Source organism: Dama dama, chromosome 15 (assembly GCF_033118175.1).
Source record: "Dama dama isolate Ldn47 chromosome 15, ASM3311817v1, whole genome shotgun sequence".
In the NCBI taxonomy this organism is placed as follows: Eukaryota; Metazoa; Chordata; class Mammalia; order Artiodactyla; family Cervidae; genus Dama; species Dama dama.
Genome location: NC_083695.1, coordinates 60,652,241 through 60,672,885, shown reverse-complemented (window position 1 = coordinate 60,672,885; position 20,645 = coordinate 60,652,241). Strand labels below are relative to the sequence as shown.

Below are 20,645 nucleotides of genomic sequence, written 5' to 3'. Positions count from 1 at the left end.
GATCTTCCCCACCTCTCCTACATCTCCTGCACTGGCAGGATTCTTTTTTTTTTTTTTGGTGGGGGGGGGGGGGGTGCTGGGTCTTCACAGCTGAGCCAGCTTTTCTCTGGGTGCGGGTGGGGGGTGGCGCTACTCTCTAGTTGCAGTCTGCGGTCTTATTGCAGTGGCTTCTCTTGTTGCAGAGCAAGGGGTCTAGGGCACCGTGGGCTCAAGAGTTGCCACCACAGGGCTCTAGAGCACAGACTCGATAGTTGTGGCACTAGGGATTAGTTGCGCCCCAACATTCGTGATCTTCTCCCATCAGGGATGAACCCATTTCTCCTGCATTGGCAGGCGATTCTTTACCACTGGGTCACCTGCGAAGCCCCAAGTTAGGGAATTGCTAACCCTGATTGCGCTTTTCTTAAAAAAAACAACAAAAAAACCTGTAAAATAACGTAAAGGAAAGTTAAATTCATAACAACAATTACATTGTTCTTGGATGCAAAACATCATAAAGTCATCGAGAAAAAAATCTTACAAATAGTGCCTGAAGTACACTGAATACTAGTAGTACTACCCATACTTTATTATTTTTTTTTAATGTAGTAATAGTACAGAATGGTAGTTTTTATTCTGGATTTGTAAATCCAGGAAGGCCTTGTTTTGCGGTGGCCGGTCCCATGTCCACCTAGGTCTCTGAAGGGTTGCTAGTTTCCCAGGGTGGAAACTCCCCTCAGGTCGCGGCCTCTCTCTGGGGGACTCTCGCGTTTAACTTCTCCCCAGTCCCCTAGCCCACAGTCCACGTCCCCATCGCGCTCTAGAGGGAGCCCGCGGGCCGCGCGCCAATCGCCGATTTATTTTGTGGGAGGTCGCCTCGCCGGCGGACCTTGTTCCAACACCTGCACCGCCGGGACCGACAGCCAATGGGGGCGCCTCCGCAAACATGGCCCCTTGTGCCCTCACAGTATTCGTGAGTCCCCTGCCCCCGGCTAACACAGACCAGATACACATAGCCGCCCTCACGCGTGAACCCGGCGTGACCCAGCAGGGTCCCTCCTCGCCCGGGGAAGCCTGGTGGCCCGGCTCCCGCAGCCCCCCGGCTACATTCCGCCCCTCCCGCCAGCCGGTGTCTCGGCCGCCCGCCGTCCACGCCTTGTCGGGCTCCAGGGAAAACCCGGAGAGGCGGCCGCTCGGAGGCTCCCGGGAGGCGGCGCGGCGCGGCAGACTGAGCATGCGCAGTGAGCGAGGCCGGCTCGGCGCAAGAAGGAAGCGTTCGCGGTGATCCCGGCGGCTCCGCTGGGGTATGCGGTACCGGCTAGCGTGGCTGCTGCACCCCGCGCTGCCCAGCACCTTCCGCTCGGTCCTCGGCGCCCGCCTGCCGCCCTCGGAGCGCCTCTGTGGGTAAGCCGAGCGGAGCGCCCGGGCCCTCGGGGCCCGCGGGTCACGGTGGTTTGGAGCTCGGGTTGCAAAGTGGTGATTCAGCACTTAAAGCCGCCGCCGCTGCTTCCCCTCACGCCGCCGATCCCGGCGGCCTGGGGCCCGGGCGGCCGCGCTGAGGCCGTCCGGGGGCCGGAAGGGCTGCTCGCGGGGCGGCAGCGAGGAGCCTTGCCCGGGAGAGAAGGGCGTCCCTCAGGCGGTGAGGACGGACGGAGGCTGTGACCCGGGTCACCCGGCGTGTGTCACAAGTGCGGGGGGCGCGGGGCACGGGCGCGGACAGTCACCTCGGCCCGCTCCCGGCAGCCGCTCCGGGCCGGGCCACTCTCGGGGGAAGTCTGCGTGTGAGGGGCCAGGAACTCGAGGCGGACTGTTCCTGGCCATGGGGCAAAGGATTCGAGTCCGGGGACACCGCTTCTCACCTTCCTCTCAGCCCCGCTTTTTCCTGTGCGGACTGAGTTTCCACTCCCGTTTGGAAATGCCAGCCCTGGGAAGTGTAAAAGTTTGCCTGCCTCCGCCTTAGCGAGCAGCCGAGTGTTGGCTTTCCTGTGGGGGGACTGTGGGAGCCGAGAGACACCCTGGAAGCCTTTACAGTGGCTCCCCCGCTTTACACCTGAGACCACCGAGGCCCAGAGAGATTGTGTGATTTCCCCACAGATGCAGAGCTTGTGGCAAAAACCAGGATTGGGACGCAGGTTTCCGCCATCCGGTGGCGTGCTCTCTCCACATGACTGTTCTGTGTACACTAGAAATTTTCAGCGTTGTAGCGAACGCTGAATAATAACCTTTACTGTGAATAAAGGGGAATTGGCAAAGATGGGCAGTATTGTCTTGCCCTACTTAGATACACTATTTGAACTCCTCCTTTGGTTTGAAAAATACCCTGAATCTACTAAGTGCAGGGCACAGTGATGATCCTCTGTGTAATGAACGTGGCCTGCCTTCAAAGTGGTTGGAATGGATTGAGATGCCACGAGAGTATAGCCAGTAAAAAGGGGTGTACTTGAGAGGGTCAGAAGACTGGGCAGTGTGTTTGAGGATCACGGTTGTGGGGCAAAGATGGGGTGGTCTGGGCTGGCCTTTGAAGGAAAGGTGCGTGGGGATGGGTAATCTTTCCTGGGTGTGCATGTTTGTCTGTGTTGGGAGCACAATGAGCAGATTAGTCAGAGCCTTAAAGAATTTCCTTTGGGGAATCAGGAGGAAACAAGTACTGTGCTATAAAAGTAGGATGATGTTAGCCTGGCCGTTGGATTTGGGTTGGGCTCTTTCTAGTGAATAAAAGGTAGGGAGCCATTAAGAGTTTTTGAGGTGGGAAGGGATCTTAATGAAGACTGCTAGTTTAGGATTTAATTTGGTGGCTGTGTGCAGGATTTTAAGGGAGTTGAAACTGGTTGGGACTTAGTCTTTCCTGCCTGACCTAGGAGAGTAGTAATGGTTCTAAAGGAGGCCAAATGCAAATGAAGAATCTGTGGAACTTTTCCCTCTTCTGTTTCTCACTACACCACAGATTCCACTACAACATACAGAAAGATCCCTGAGTTGAGAGAGGGAAGTGGGGGTGCTGAACGTAGGCAGGGTACGTCCCTGGGCCTCCTACATGTAAGAACACTTCTTTTTTTTTTTTTTTAAGAACACTTCTTAAAATTATTGCTAATAGGTTGTACAGAATTTGTGATTTTTAAAGAAAGCATCAATTTTAAGTTTACACAACTACAAAGTTTGTAAGTTCTACTTATAATTCCATTTTCTTTTTTTTCTCCTCCTGTTCCTCACTTTCACTGATGAAGCCCAGGGCATGAACTTCAAAATAAAGTGGTTCTCAGAGAGGGAAATTGGAGATTCAAAGCACAGTAATTGAGATCATCCATCTAGAAAGTTCTTCACTAAAAATTACTGGCTGAGGCTAGTAAGGAAAATGCAGGTCGAATCAAAGGGGTCATGGTGTAGTTTTAGGAAGGAGCATACTAACATCTGAAGTTACCATATATTTAAATCTTAAGGAAGGTAACCAGTCCTACTTTGCATAATAGGAATGTGTTAAAAGATATGGTTATGTAGCTGTTTACTGGAAGAACTGGGATTTAACCCATGTCTGTATGGTGCCAGAGCATGAGCTCTGAACTGTTATTTTATTCTGCCTCTGAACTGTGGTATTCGAGAAGACTCTTGAGAGTCCCTAGGACAGCAAGCAGATCAAACCAGTCAATCCTAAAGGAAATCAACCCTGAATATTCATTGGAAGGATTGATGCTGAAGCTCCAATACTTTGGCCACCTGATGCAAAGAACTGACTCATTGGAAAAGACCCTGATGCTGGGAAAGATTGAAGGCAGGAGGAGAAGGGGGCAACGGAGGATGAGATGGTTGGATGGCAGCATTGACTCAATGGACATGACTTTGACCGAACTCCAGGAGATAGTGAAGGACAGGGAAGCCTGGTGTGCTGCAGTCCTTGGGGTCTCAAAGAGTCGGACACTACTTAGCAAGTGAACAACAACTGCCAATGTTTGGCCATTTCTTTCCTGTTCTAACCTTTTGAGAAAGAGGTGGTCTTAAGGCATTTGTATAAGATTAATTCATTTAGAAAGCAGCCTTATTTTTCCCGTTGTAGCCATATTGGATAAGTTGGGGCTCTGCCAGATTATCTGACCCTGGGGGAACCTGCAAGTCATAGCCTAGTCACCGGCAACCACTTGAAACACCTGAGCATCAATCATCTCACTTTACCGGTAGCTCTATTTGCATTTCTTTGTTCTACAGGCTTAGGAAACAGTGGTATGCCAGGTGGGACTACCTGTTGAGATTCAGACTTTTAAACCACTTTCAACCAAAACAATGACTTTTTAACAGTTTAAAAGGACAGGATGCCCTTGAATATCTTTAGCCACACACTTTAAAAGTTGCGTTCTACTGTCTGCCTTAAAGGTTAGAGTTGGGCATGGTCTCATTAGGTAGTAATGTGGGGAGCAGAAACTCATTATATGTTTCCTTGAGAATTGGTATCCTTTCCATTTTTTGTTTGGTATTTTAGCTCTCCTAAAGCAGGTACCACAGGCTCAGCCTACCTTTCAGCCAGGATGATAAGGCTAAAGCACGCTCCTTCCATAGCATTAGCTCCTTTAAGGTATGTTGGGTTCTGGAGGCTTGGGTAGGGTATTCCTAATTCAGTTGTTTTTGTCCTCACTCTTTTCTGTCTGTTCAGTCAGCCTTACTTAAATATCAATATTCTGTAGTGATTATTCACTGTGCTCAATGCTGTGGGGATGCAGGGACAGTTGATAAATTCTGTTCTCAAGGAGCATTCAGTCAAATTGGTTTGAGTAGTTTCACTCCTTCATCTCTGACATTTTACTGAACATCTCTACTTTTGTGTTCTGTTCCTTCTTTCAGTTTATTTTGAAAAACAACTCAGTATTATTATAACAGTATTCTTTTAAAATGGTACTTGTAAAATTCTTGTAGAGTTAAAAGCTATAATAGCTTTTGTTCCTCCCAAAGAACTATGTGTTCAATATTTTCTCTTTGCCTGTTAAGAATATGTTACTTAAAAAGAAGTATGACTCACGAGCTGTTCCCTGAGGGGAAGCTATCACACTGCCTGACTTTTATCCCATGAATGAATCAGTGGTATTCCTTCAAAACTGGTTTTCTCTGTTGATTTTCCTAGTTTTGCATATGTTGGTGTTATCATTTCCTTAGTTTAGCTTGAAAATTGGAGTAATCTTTGAATCTCTTTCCCCTTCACTGCCTATTCCCAAGATCAGACTCTCGAATCTTTCATCCTGAAGTTTCTTGGAGTAGATTTTATCATCCATCAGAATCGTAGTTCAGGCCATACTAAATCTTCTGTGACATCTCACAGCTACAAGTTTTATAACTGATTTTTTTCCAGCCTCCTGTCTCTCTATTAGTTGATCCTTATCATCATATTAGTCCTACTAATACACCACTTTTCCCATGCTATTGACTTGTTTAGACACCACCAGTGGTTCTGCCCTATTTCAAGATGAAGTCCAAACTTCTTTTTTTGTTTTAAATCCAAACTTCCTGACCCAGCATTTAGGCATCTCATAAGCTGGCTTTAGCCCAACTTTTCTACCCAGCTTCACTCGTCTCCAGTCAGACTCACTAATTTACTGATTCTTGCACATGACCTGTTCATTCTCATTCTGGAATGCCCTTCCCTCTTTTTTTTCCCCCTCTTTTCTTTATATGACTAAATCTCTCCTCCTTTTTAGACACTATAGAGGTCACACAGTTATCTTTCCTTTTTCAGAACTTAATGATTTTAGGATGTTTTGAAATATTCATTTGACATTTAACCATATACTGCCTCATTTATATACTCTTTTAATTATTTAATATTATACATGTCTGAGTATATAGGATGAAAAAGAACAACAAAATGAATACCTGTGTACTCACCATCCAGTTAAGGAAATTTCAGTAACTTTGAACCCCTCTGTGCTCACCTCCCATGGAGAGATGATGTTATCCTATATTTGGATAATCATTCCTTGATTTTTCTTTATTGTTTTATTAATTTTAATATATTCCTAAACAGTGCATTGTTTAGTGTTGTCTGCTTTTGACCTTTATGGAAAATTTTCTTCTCTGAATTACTTCTTTTCATTTAACATTGTTTCTGAGATTCATTCACATAGATTTATGTGTTCAGTGTTGAAAGACAATCTTCTGTGAATATGTCACTAATTATTTTTCTATTCTGTTGTTGATGGAGATTTGAGTTGTTTCTTTTTTTTAAATTTCCTATCACAAATAATCCATGTGGTAGGCTTAACCCAGTACCCAATCCTCTCTACCTACATTCACTAGGATGCTCATCCAGTCACATGTACATGCTTTGTCCCATTTGTAGCCACTAACCACATGTGCTTATTTAAATGTAAATTAACTAAAATGAACAATTCTGTTCCTTAATCACCCTATCCACATTTCAAGTCATAAGTGTCTTGTGGCTGCCATATGGGGCAGTGCAGATACAGAACATACCCATCATCACAGAAATTTTATGAAACTAACCTGATGTGTATTCGGGCAATTGTCAAATATATATCTCTAGCCAGAACCTCTCCCCTGAATTTCAGATTGAGGTAATAAATTTCCTGCTCGACATTTTCCTTTGGATGTCTGATATACATCCCAAACTGATCATACCCCAAACCTCTCTCCAGATCTTCTACCTCATCACCTGCTTCTGCCACAGTCTTCTCCCTTATCTCAGTTAAAGACATCTCTGCTCTTCCACTTGTTTAGGACCAGCAACTTGGAATCATCCTTAACTACTTTTTTGTTCTATGTCCCTCATCCAGTCAGTCTGTATATCCATATTCAGACTCTTCTCACTGCCTGCACCCTTTTACCCGGATTACTATAATAGCCTCTTAACCAGTTTCCTTGCTTCTGCACTTGCCATTCTACATATAGCCTGCTCTTGTCACCACTGGCAGCATGATCTTTCTGCCAAGTCATATATCTTTGCTAGGGAATATAGAAAAGTGTGTAGTTGATCCCCATTTTGTTCAGATTTAAAGTCCTTTTAATGGTCAAGAAGGGCCTGTGGGGTCTGGCCTTTCGATACCTCTCTGATCTTATTTGCAAAATGTTCTCACCTCATCCAGTCACACCGGCTTCCTTGCTTCACTCCATCTTGCTCAGATTATTTGCACTGTCGTCTTGCCCAGAATGCTTGTGTACCAGTGAGGTGACAGTGGGCTTCACAGAGGAAATGGTATTTGAGCAAATGTTTTTGAAGGAAATATAAAATTTGGATGAACAGAGAGGGGAAAGAGAGAGAATATTTTAGACAGAAGGAATGGTATTAGCAGAGGCTCAGAAGTATATTGTCCAATTCACAATATAATCAAGGGACGATGAGATTTTATCCTAAAGGAAATAGAGAGCTTCAGATCCTTTTGAGTAGTAGAGTGACATATGTAAGCTGTGTTTTTGGATGATTAATCTGGCTGTATTGGGAAGCACAGTTGAAATGCAGGCAGAGATCGACAAAGGATAAAGAAATAGTGCAAATAACAAGGAAAGGAGAGTGTCTGCAGAAGATATGTGTGAAAGAAGATGCAACAACTTTGATTGGGTATGGGAGGAGATGGAGGAATCAAAGAGGCCTAAGAACTTGGGCCTGAGTAACTTTGAAATTAGCTAGGAGGGATCACCATGCATGCTAAGTCACTTCAGTTGTGTCCAACTCTCTGCGACTCCAACTGTAGCCCGCCAGGCTCCCCTGTCCATGGAATTCTCCAGGCAAGAATAATGGAGTGGATTGCTACACCCTCTTCCAAGGCTTCTTCCTGTCCCAGGGATCGAACCTGCGTCTGTTACATCTCCTGCGCTGGCAGCAGGTTCTTTACCACTAGCACCATCTGAGTGGGGCTTCCCAGGTGGCTCAGCGGTAAAGACTCTGCCTGCCAACTAGAAGATGCAGGTTCGATCGTTGTGTCAGGAAGATCCCCTGGAAAAGGAAATGGCAACCCACTCCAGTATTCTTGCCTAGAGAATCCCGTGGACAGAGGAACCTGGTGGGCTACAGTCCATGGGGTCGCAGAGTCGGACATGACTTAGCAACTAACTAAACAACCACCACCACCAGTGTAGGAAAAGCTCTTCTGGAATGATTCAGCTGTAGGCAGTGGGAAAAGTCCAGCCAGATGAGATGTCAGTGCTGCCGGGTGGGTGACTGGTGTTCTAAAGAGGACAGGTTTGTCACGTGCAGCAGCAGAGCATGATAGTGCAGGCAGGTTGACACTTCAAGAGCTGGCTCTGTGGGGAAGTTGAATGACTTGAGGCCCCTCAGGGCTATGGACCAGACTGAGCAGTTCTAAAACCCGGCAAATGATGATCCAGTTTGTAGATCGATAGCTCAGGGAAGAGTTCAATTGAAAAATCATGATGTAGGACTTCTCTGATGATCTAGTGGTTACAACTCTGCACTCCCAGTGCAGAGGGCACAGGTTTGATACCTGGTTGGGGAACTAAGATCCTGCATGCCACACAGGGTGGCCCCTTCCAAAAAAAATAAAATAAAGATTAAAAAAAAATCATAATGATCCTTTGCCCAGCATTACAAGCTACTTTATTTTAGGATGTATAGAGTTACATCTGGGGCCAGGAGCTCTGAAGGAGCAAGAGCCCCTGTAATGGTGTTCCTGGCACATAGTATTGTGTCTTGCTCATAGTAGGAATTCATTATTTGTTGGATGAATTTGACAGGGACCTAGGCTCCTGGAAATAGGAAGCCCTAGTGATAAATGTAATTCAGCTGTTGCTTATAATTTGCTGTTTCTGTCCTCTAAATGTCAATGTAGCCAGTAACTAGTATTTGTGTGTGTGTGTGTGTTTCTTATTATAAAGAAATTAGAGGCTGTAGTGTATTTCCAAGATTTCTTCCTGGTCTGAGTTATTCATAGGGACAAAGTGGCTTCAAAAGGGATAGGACATGAGACAGCACAGTGTGGTGGAAAAGAGCTCTCCCTACAAAGGGTCGGTTCAGCTGGATTCTAGTCTTGGTTTGCCACGAGCTTGGCTGTGTGATTGTGGGTTGCTGGACTGATCATCTTTAAAGTTCCTGCTAACTCCATGAATCTGAGACCTCATGTTGATAAAATCTCTAATCTCTGTTAGAACCTCAGAAGGAATTTTGCCTTGCTCTCTAGCTGTGCCTTGGATCTGAGAATAAGCAGGTTCTCATATCATTTGAAATCATGATGCTGGTATAATTGAATTGCTGGCAGTAGAGATTGTATTGTTTTATGAAGTGATATATAATAAATAATATTCCTTTGACAACTCATCTGATATGTATCAACATTTGTAATCAATTGGTGCTCTTAATTGTTTTAATTGTTTAAGTATCTCTAGTTTCCTTTGTAGTATAACAATAAAGTCTCAATCAAGATCAGTTTATGAGGAATAATAATGCCTTTTTCTGTATGTATTTGTTTTATTTTTAAAATTTTTGTTGAAGTATAGTTGCTTCACAGATAATACTTCTTATTTTGGAGGTTTCTGTCACAGAAATCGAAGTTCACTTGCAATAGTAACTGGATAAAAAATATCCAACAATTCAGTGGCTGGCATAACGGGCTCTGCAACTCGTTTGTTTGTTTGTTTTTTCTGTCTACAAAAGAAAATGGCTTGTGGGGCAAGCCTGGTGTATAGCTGATTTTCTTAAGGAATGAGATTCTGGATTCAGTACTTGAACTGGTGATTTTTTGTTTTTTTTTTTTGAAGAATACATGACATGCTACCTGCATGTTGTTAAACATCAAACATCCTGCCTTTTAAGGAAAAACATAACGAATCTATTTAATACATAGCTAGTTTAAAAAATTTGTATTTATCGAAGTAATACAGGCAGTTTTTAAGAGTTCAGTAGTACTAAAAGGTTTACAGCAAAAACAGCAGTTCCTTTCTCTTACCCTGTCCCTTAATTTCTGCTCCCCATAGGCAACCACATTCAACTCTAAGCTTTTTATTTTGAAATTTATTTTAATATTTTCAAATAATATGCTAATACTGTTACTCTTTGATTTCTTCATTTTAGAAATTATCTGTTGATTTGTTTTTACAATAGATGGAGATTTAATTTTTTTTTTTGGCCCTACCTTGAAGCTTGTGGGATCTTAATTCCCCAACCAGAGATTGAACCTGGACCCTTGGCAGTGAAAGCACAGAGTCCTAACCACTGGACCGCCAGGGAATTCCCTAAATCAAGATTTAACTCTCTTCCCTTATCCATCCTTCTGACAAGTTATATCACAAATTTTGGATATAGTAGTCTTCTGTATTTACATTATTATGACTTGGCAAATAATATTCACTACTGGGCTAAATAGTGTAATCTGATTACATTCTTTTTCTTGTTCATATTTTTTGTCTTTGCGTTTTGTCATTTTTTGGTTACTTATATTTCTGCTTCCCAGTTGCTCCCACAGCCACTTAGTACAATTTCCCACATGACAAAACTTATTAAATGATCTGTTGATTCCATGTTTTCCCCTTGGAGTCTTTCCTTCCAGACGCTTTCCCTTCAGCTGCAGTCTGGACTAGTTTTGCTCCAGGCCTGCAGCAAAGTGGTTGCCTGGAATTTCCCTTTTGTTTCTGTCCTGTACCAAATCTATTTCCTGAATCTCATATTTTGTTCTATCTTGGTTTGCTCCTTCATTCAAAAGATACCTGGAGTATTTAAAACATGTATTCTAGTAACTACTTGAGAAAGAAAGCATGTACAAGATAACTTTTTAAAATATCTAGTGATTTCCTAAACTGAAAAGCATAGACCTGAGTTTTAGTATGAATCTGCCTATCTGTAAAATAAATCTACAGAGATGAGAGAGAGGATCTGAATGGCTTTCACTCTTCCATCTGGAGCTAGAGTTGTAGAATTCTGAATACTTGAGAGTGAAATGATTTTACAGATTATTTAGCAAATGGTTAAAGCAACAAATTTTTGAAGAGACCCTTTGTGGAACTTTGACAAAAAAAGACCTAAAACTTTTGCTTGTTTCTCCTCTCTTTCAGTTGTTCTTCTCAGACTTCCACTATATTTATTTATTTTTTCAGCTTTATTGAGATATAATTGACATACAGCATGGTTTAAGTCTTAGGTATAGAGCATAATGATTTGACTTACATATATCCTGAAATGATTACTACAGTAAGTTTACTGAACATCCATCATTTCATATAAATACAAAATTAAAGAAATAGAAAAGAATATTTTTCTTTGTGATGTGAATGCTTAGAGTTTACTCATAGAACTTTCGCATATAGCATTCAGTTCAGTTCAGTTGCTCAATCATGTCCAACTCTTTGCGACCCCATGAACTGCAGCATGCCAGGCCTCCCTCTCCATCACCAACTCCAGGAGTCCACCCAAACCCATGTCCATTCTGTCGGTCATGCCATCCAACCATCTCATCCTTTGTCATCCCCTTCTCTTCCTGCCCTTAATCTTTCCCAGCATCAGGGTCTTTTCCAATGAGTCAGCTCTCTGCATCAGGTGGCCAAAGTATTGGAGTTTCAGCTTCAACATCAGTCCCTCCAATGAACACCCAGGTCTGATCTCCTTTAGGAAGGACTGGTTGGATCTCCTTGCAATCCAAGGAACTCTCAAGAGTCTTCTCCAACACCACAGTTCAAAAACATCAATTCTTCTGTGCTCAGCTTTCTTTATAGTCCAGCTCTCACATCCATACATGACTACTGGAAAAACCATAGCCTTGACTAGACGGACCTTTGTTGACAAAGTAATGTCTCTGCTTTTTAATTTGCTGTCTAGGTTGGTCATAACTTTCCTTCCAAGGAGCAAGCGTCTTTTTAATTTCATGGCTGCAGTCAGCCTCCACAGTGATTTTGGAGCCCAGAAAAATAAAGTGAGCCACTGTTTACGCTGTTTCCCCATCTATTTGCCATGAAGTGATGGGACCGGATGCCATGATCTTAGTTTTCTGAATGCTGAGCTTTAAGCCGACTTTTTCACTCTCTTTCAGTTTCATCAAGAGGCTCTTTAGTTCTTCTTCACTTTCTGCCATAAGGGTGGTGTCATCTGCATATCTGAGGTTATTGATATTTCTCCCAGCAATCTTGATTCCAGCTTGTGCTTCCTCCAGCCCAGCGTTTCTCATGATGTACTCTGCATATAAAGTTAAATAAGCAGGGTGACAATATGTACTTGATGTACTCCTTTTCCTGTTTGGAACCAGTCTGTTGTTCCATGTCCAGTTCTAACTGTTGCTTCCTGACCTGCATACAGGTTTCTCAAAAGGCAGGTCAGGTGGTCTGGTATTCCCATCTCTTTCAGAATTTTCCACAGTTTTTTTGTAATCCACACAGTCAAAGGCTTTGACATAGTCAGTAAAGCAGAAATAGATGTTTTTCTGGAACTCTCTTTTTCGATGACCCAACAGATGGCAATTTGATCTCTGGTTCCTCTGCCTTTTCTAAAACCAGCTTGAACATCTGGAAGTTCATGGTTCACGTATTGCTGAAGCCTGGCTTGGAGAATTTTGAGCATTACCTTACTCGCGTGTGAGATGAGTGCAGTTGTGCGGTAGTTTGAGCATTCTTGGCATTGCCTTTCTTTGGGATTGGTATGAAAACTGACCTTTTCCAGTCCTGTGGCCACTGCTGAGTTTTCCAAATTTGCTGACATATTGAGTGCGGCACTTTCAGAGCATCATCTTGTAGGATTTGAAATAGCTCAACTGGAATTCCATCACCTCCACTAGCTTTGTAGTGATGCTTCCTAAGGCCCACTTGACTTCACATTCCAGGATGTCTGGCTCTAGGTGAGTGATCACACCATCGTGATTATCTGGGTCATGAAGATCTTTTTTGTACAGCTCTTCTGTGTATTCTTGCCACCTCTTCTTAATATCTTCTGCTTCTGTTAGGTCCATACCATTTCTGTCCTTTATCGAGCCCATCTTTGCATGAAATGTTCCCTTGGTATCTCTCATTTTCTTGAAGAGATCTCTAGTCTTTCCCATTATATTGTTATCCTCTGTTTCTTTGCATTGATTGCTGAGGAAGGCTTTCTTATCTCTCCTTGCTATTCTCTGGAACTCTGCATTCAAATGGGTATATTTTTCCTTTTCTCCTTTGCTTTTCACTTCTCTTCTTTTCACAGCTATTTGTAAGGCTTCCTCAGAGAGCCATTTTGCTTTTTTGTTTCTTTTCCATGGGGATGGTCTTGCTCCCTGTCACCTGTACAATGTCACGAACCTCCGTCCATAGCTCATCAGGCACTCTGTCTATCAGATCTAGTCCCTTAAATCTATTTCTCACTTCCACTGTATAGTCATAAGGGATTTGATTTAGGTCATACCTGAATGGACTAGTGGTTTTCCCCACTTTCTTCAATTTAAGTCTGAATTTGGCAATAAGGAATTTATGCTGTGAGCCACAGTCTGCTCCTAGTCTTATTTTTGCTGACTGTATAGAGCTTCTCCATCTTGGCTGCAAAGGATATAATCAGTCTGATTTCAGTGTTGACCATCTGGTGATGTCAATGTGTAGCATAGAACAGTGTTAATTATATTTATCATGCTGTAAATTATATTCCTAGTACCTATTTTTCTCATAATAGATATGTGTACTTTTTGACTATCTTCATGCAATTCCCCCTTCCCCCATCCCTCTGCCTATAGTTACCACAAATCTGATCTCTTTATCTATGAGTTTGTTTGTTTTTGAAATGTAATTGATCTCCAACACTGTTGCTGTTACACAATATTATAAATTGATATTTCTATACATTTTAAATGATCATCACAGTAAGTGGTTACCATCTCTCATCATACAAAGATAGTACATACTTATTGAATATATTCCCCACACTGTACATTACATATCCATGACTCATTTATTTTACAACTGGGAATTTGTGCCTCTTAATCTCCCTCACTTATCTCTCTTTTTCCCCACCGACCCACTCCCCTCTGGCAACCGCCTATTTGTTCTCTATATCTGTGATTCTGTTTCTGGTTGTTCATTTGTTGTGTTTTTAAGATTCCACATACAAATCAAATCATATAGTAGTATTTGTCTTTCTCTCTGACTTATTTTACTTAACGTAATACTGTCTAGGTCCACCTATGTTGTTGCAAATGACAAGATTTCATTCTTTTTTATATAGTTGAGTGATATTCCATTGTGTGGGATATACACACATATATACATTTATCTCTCATATCTTCTTTATTCATCTATTGATGTGCACTTAGATTACTTCATAACTTGGCTATTGTAAATAGTTTTATAATGAAACGATATATCCAATAAGGGATTAGTATCCAAAATGTACAAAAAACTCATACAATTCAACATCAAAATATACAGCCTGATCAAAAAATGGGCAGAGAATCTAATACTTTTCCAAAGAAGACATAAAGATGGCCAACAAGCACATGAAAAGATGCTGATTGTCACTAGTCACCAGGAATGCAAATCAGAACTACAATGAGCTATCACCTCAGATCTGTCAAGATGACTATTATCAAAAAGACAACAAATAAAAAATGTTAGGATGTGGAGAAAAGAACCCTCGTACACTGTTGGTGGAAATTAAATTGGTGCAGCCACTTTTAGCATCCACCAGTGGATCTTTGCAACACTTATTACTGTACTTAATGGTAATTATTTCCCTCTTTATTTATTAATTAAAATTCTGTGAGAGAGAACTTTCTCCCTCATTTGTTCACTTATTCATTTTTATCAGTATGGATTCACAGATATTTATTTTATTCTATTGGTTAAAATTCACTGCTGCCATTATTTGTTACACAAATTGTTCTAGCTTTGACCATTAGGAGCATCTTTGGGTTGGCTACTGTATACTTTCAATAAGTCCCATCTTTTTTAGAAAACTTCTTTACTTCTGGTTCCACAAGATGTTTCAGGCTCATCTTGTATTTTCTTTGCCCTAGCCCTGAGGTCAACCGCTTGTTTCCTTTTGTTGGAAAATGATGTCTAAGGATCACGATCTGGGCATTAGATGTAGTTACAGTCACTGGGTGTTATTGCTTTTAGTGGATGGTCTAGCTATCCCCATACATACACGTATTTATATTTCTAAATCTGTATGTATCCTAAGTCATGAGTTTGTGTTGGTATCTCTGATTCTAATTTAGTATTACAAAGCTTATTTTAGTCTTTTCTTTTTCCTTATTTAGAATTTCTTCTTCTGACACTGAGTATACTGAATTTCATTATCTACAATTTGTTTACTTATTTGATCAGTTCTGGTATACATATAAGGTACTTTCTTAACCCATACCTCTGTAGGAAACACTTTTGATAACTATATCATAACATTTACTTACAGTTCTTTCTATATTGTATCCAATCAAAATACTATTTCCCAATTAGTTGTTAGTTTATTTCTTTCCCACCCTCTTCAGTATAATTATGTTAATTTTTTATACAGCTAGTTTCTCTCGTATTTTTATTTTATTTAGTATTATTATTTTGCACATTCACATTGACTGATTTAATGGCTTATTTTTTTTAATGGCTTATTTTTATTGTTTTTATTGCAAAATGTATATATATATATTATGACTTACCATTTTAACCATTTTTAAGTGTGCAGTTCAGTGGCACTAACTGTATCACATCAGTCTGATTACTTTGTTTGCAACCATCACAACCCTCCATCTCCAGAACTTTTTCATTTTCCCAAACTGAAACTCTATCCAACAAACTCCCAGTTCCCCCTTCCCCTCAGCCCCTGGTGACCATGATTCTGCCTTCTGTCTCTTGTCTCTGACTACCTTAGATATCACATGTAAGTGGAATCAGACAGTCTTTGTCCTTTTGTGACTAGTTTGCTTCACTTAACATAATGTCTTCAAGATTCATTCATGTTGAGATTCTGTAAACTGTACTTGTCAGAGTCTTGGGAATTCTTGATATTATCACTGCTACTAAGGGGCCCTGAGACGGAGACTCTTGACTTCTCTGCTCCTCTTGAACCAGAGTAGTTTTGTTTTATGAATTCTACATCTATAAGATTTCAGTAGAGGAAAGCATATTTTTAAAAAATAGTTTAAGAATAGTTAAGAATTATGAATTCATAATTATTCACATTATGAATAGTGTTCAAGCCTCTACTTTAATACTTGGTGATCAGGTGCTTCTAACAGGACCTGGTCAGTGAAGACTATATTTTAACTGTTCATTAGTTACATAAGCATCAGTGACTGTCCTTACGCCTTCCACCATTAGACTTAGTTTTGCCTGCTGAGGCAACACAAAGTGGGTTTACTCGTTTTCCTAATAGCCTTGAATATTTGAAGATTGTTTTTATAGACTGGTCATGGTATTGTGAAAGAGTCCATTCTGATACAGATCCTTTGGGCACTGGGCGAGAAAATAGATAATTATTCTTTGGCTTGCATTGCTTTTGGGATTCTGGAACCACAAGACCTGAACTCTGCCATTTACCTCTTTGTGACCTGGTAATCATTATTGTCCTATTCAAGCGCTTTTCCTCAGCAGCAGAATGAGGACAATAATAATAGTTATCTCACAAGTTTTTGGTGAGAATGAAATGAGGAAATGCATGTAGTGTGTATGTCTTCATCATATAGTTCAGTTAATGCGAACTAATGACAATAACAATGCCACCGTTGCTATGAAGAGCAGAAGTGTTATGTATTTATTTTATTTTTGAATGCAACAGCAGGGCTATAATTTCAAAGTTGTAGGCAGCCACCTAGATGGGGCTTGAGGGAGAAGTTTTTTTTTTTTTTTTTTTTTAAGTCTGTATCTAAATAGAATCAGTGTATTAAAAAACAGATATCGCTTTGCAGACAAAGATCCATATTGTCAAAGCTATGGTTTTTCCAGTAGTCATGTGTGGATGTGAGGGCTGGGCCATAAAAAAGGCTGAGCACCGAAGAATTGATGCTTTCGAATTGTGGTGCCAGAGAAGACTCTTGAGAGTCCCTTGGGCTGCAGGATCAAACCAGTCAATCCTACAGGAAGTCAACCCTGAATATTCATTGGAAGGACTGATGCTGAAGCTGAAGCTCCAATACTTTGGCCACCTGATGTGAAGAGTCGACTCACTGGAAAAGGCCTTGATGCTGGAAAAGATTGAAGGCAAAATGAGGAGTGACAGAGGATAAGATGGTTAGATAGCATCATTGATTCAGTGGACATGAATTTGATCAGACTCCAGGAGATAGACAAGGGAGCCTGCTGGGCTATAGTCCATGGGGTCACAAAGGGTCAGACATGACTTAACGACTGAACAACAACAGCAAGCCCGTTCAAGTCCACTGAGTTTTATCTCTTCAAAGATTCTTTCTGTGCTGAGCTGAAAAGGGTTTAATACAAAGAATAAAGATGACTTAATAGTCTACTATTCAGAGATAGGACTTTCCTGGTAGTTCAGATGGTAAAGAATCCACCTGCAGTGCAGGAGACGGTTCAATCCTTGGTTTGGGAAGGTCCCCTCGAGGAGGGCATGGCGTCCCAATCCAGTATTCTTGCCTGGAGAATCCCCATGGATAGAGGAGCCTGGCAGGCTACAGTCCATGGGGTTGCAGAGTCGGACATGACTGAGACTAAGCACATCCATAGATAACCTTACTGAACATTTCTGTGGGTATCATTCCAGGGATTTAGTCACTGTACATAAGTTAAGCTTTTTAACTTAATGGAGTGGTTGAGAAGAACATGGTGTTTTGATGTCTAAAGACTTAGGTTTGAATCTTGGTCTTTTTATTTAATGACTGTGTGGCCCTAGCCAAATAATGGGAATAATGGGATCTACCTAGGGGTTTGTTGAAGGTATAATTCCCATAAAGAATTTGTACTGTATAAAATATTGACTGAGCATCAGGAAGAGACTGTCCCAGTGCCCTGGCTGTGCTCCTTTTAAGGCAGATCCTATTACTTGTGCCTTTTCACGCTGTTCATGGGGTTCAAGTCGGGAAAACAGAACATCAAGACTGTGTATTGTCACCCTGCTTATTTAACTTCTGTGCAGAGTACATCATCCGAAATGCTGGGCTGGATGAAGCACAAGCTGGAATCAAGATTGCCGGGAGAAATATCAATAACGTCAGATATGCAGATGACACCACCCTTATGGCAGAAAGTGAAGAAGAACTAAAGAGCCTCTTGATGAAAGTGAAAGAGAGTGAAAAAGTTGGCTTAAAGCTCAACATTCAGAAAACTAAGATCATGGCATCTGGTCCCATCACTTCATAGCAATAGATGGAGAAACAGTGGGAATAGTGACAGACTTTATTTCGGGGGGCTCCAAAATCACTGCAGATGATGACTGCAGCCATGAAATTAAAAGACACTTGCTCCTTGGAAGAAAAGCTATGACCAACCTCGACAGCATGTGAAAAAGCAGAATTACTTTGCCAACAAAGGTCCGTCTAGTCAAAGCTATGATTTTTCCAGTAGTCATGTATGGATGTGAGAGTTGGACTATAAAGAAACTGAGTGCCGAAGAATTGATGCCTTTGAACTGTGGTGTTGGAGAAGACTCTTGAGAGTCCCTTGGACTGCAAGGAGATCCAACCAGTCCGTCTTACAGGAAATCAACCCTGAATATTCATTGGAGGGACTGATGCTGAAGCTGAAACTCCAATACTTTGGCCACATGATGCAAAGAACTGACTCATTAGAAAAGACCCTGATGCTGGGAAAGATTGAAGATGGGATGAGTAAGGGATGACAGAGGATGAGATGGTTGGATGGCATCACTGACTCAATGGACATGAGTTGGAGTAAGCTCCGGGAGTTGGTGATGGACAGGGAAGCCTGGTGTGCTACAGTCCATGGGTTCACAAAGAGTCGGACACAACTGAGTGACTGAACTGAACTGAATTACTTGTACACTGTTTTGCTCACTCAAGGACAAGGTTTCTACAGACTACTCTCTTTGTCCTGCATAATCAGTTTTCCCCCTCTCTTCATTTAAGCCTTTTCTGATTAGACCTTTAAAAATAAATATGTGAGAGTTTAATGCATAGAGCTTTTTGTGTTTTGATGAGGTTGTCTCCTGGCTTTAAGTGGATTAAATTGGTTGCAGTTACACATTGTTTTTGGATGTTCAAGTCAGAACTATAAACTTGGGTCTTTCATCCTTAGCACTGTTGACATTTTGGGCCGGATAATTTCAACATGAGCATTATGCTGTACATTGTAGAATACTTAGCAGCATCCCTGGATCTATTCACTAGTTGCCAATTGTACCCTCCCACTGTGACAGTTCAGTTATGACACATTGCCAAATGTCTCCTTGGTGAGCAAGTGGTTCTGTTGAGAACCACTGATTATAAACAGTGGCCCGCCTCTAGTGATTATAAAGGGATAATTATTTACCTGTTTTTCTGTGGTCTTATAAAGTGACATCCTATTACCAGGCTGTCAGGGAGATGACAGTATACAACTGGAATTAGCATGAACATCTGTTAAGAATGTTAATAATAATAATATGGTGGTCTATTTGCTTCTTACCACCCTAGGAAAACAATAATGGTGATTTATAAGGTTACAATTTTAGGTGTCTACCATGTACCAGACACTGCCTGAGAGTAGTTTGTTTGTATCTGTTGTACAGGAGAAAACCTGTAAAGGCTGTCCAAGGCTGATGCAGCTGTAGGGGCCTCTGTCAAGTCAGTGCACCCACATGAACATTTCACATGACCCTTGACTGGCAGTATCAGATGAGGCCCCGAAGCCCTGTTTGACCAAAAGAGTTCAGTCGGATCCAGGATCTGAGCAAAGGGGTCATTTGGTAAAGGTGAGGGTATAGAATTACTGAACACTGTCTGGAAGTGGTCACTGAGTCAGTATTAAGCATAGAGAATCATACAAGGCAGAGGACAGGTGAAGCTTTCTGAACCAATATTATCTGAAGAAGGTGGGACTCTTTTTCTGTCAGATTCAGGGTGCACATCTTGGTGGAACTGAGTGCCCCTGAGATACACCACTCTGTGTAGAATGTGAGTGTAGTTTGCTTTCTTTGGAGGGCTGTCTTGAGAGAGTTAGTTACAGGTTATAACTCTTCGTAGATTGATGTGAAGTAATCTTCAGAGAACATGTAGGGATCTCTGAGCCGTCCTTGCAGTTCTGAGATCATGGAGGAGGATGATCCATACGTAAAATTTACATAAAATACGTAAAATGTTCGCTTTATATAGTATCCATTTCTGTTTGTTTTAAATTAAAGAACCCCTCTACTTCAAATCCAGCATTCAAAGTTGTTGTTCAATGTAAATGTTGAAAATTATTGATAGGAGAATTTATTTATTCAAAGTTTAATCATTTTGCTTTTATTTGGATTGCACTTATTGCTTGTTATTATTCATTATTGGGAGTGTCAAGTTTTATTTTAAAATCTTCTCTGGGGTCTAAATTACCGAAAGCTTGCTTTCAAAGCAGACATAGTGAGTAAGGATTTATTAAAAAGTTTAATACATTTTATTGTTGACTCTGTTAACTGATGTTGTGCTTTACCTGGATCTCCTAGTTGTTGTGGCCTCGATGACATCAACAGAAATAATTGTCTCAGGACACACCTGAGAAGGTTCAGGTAATTATTATGTTACAATTAAACATAGTTAATTGTTCAATTGTTAATAGTTCAATACTATTTTTTCTTATGAGCCTTCTTAGTTTAGCACCTGTTCGACATGGCTAGCTACTTTTCAGTCTCCAAG

The 20,645-nt window shown here is 41.4% G+C and overlaps 1 protein-coding gene across 2 annotated transcripts in view; it reads left to right on the top strand.

The window, feature by feature from the left end:
* The first annotated feature begins 1,199 nt into the window (after nt 1-1,199).
* IDE (insulin degrading enzyme) overlaps nt 1,200-20,645 on the top strand; it is a 93,122-nt gene continuing 73,676 nt past the window's right edge. The window contains exon 1 of one of the 2 annotated variants that reach the window (XM_061162187.1): nt 1,200-1,383. In XM_061162187.1, the coding sequence (XP_061018170.1) occupies nt 1,286-1,383 (98 nt within the window). In that variant the 5' untranslated portion in view covers nt 1,200-1,285. The remainder of the gene's footprint in view (nt 1,384-20,645) is intronic. The other variant, XM_061162186.1, reaches the window with a different exon arrangement.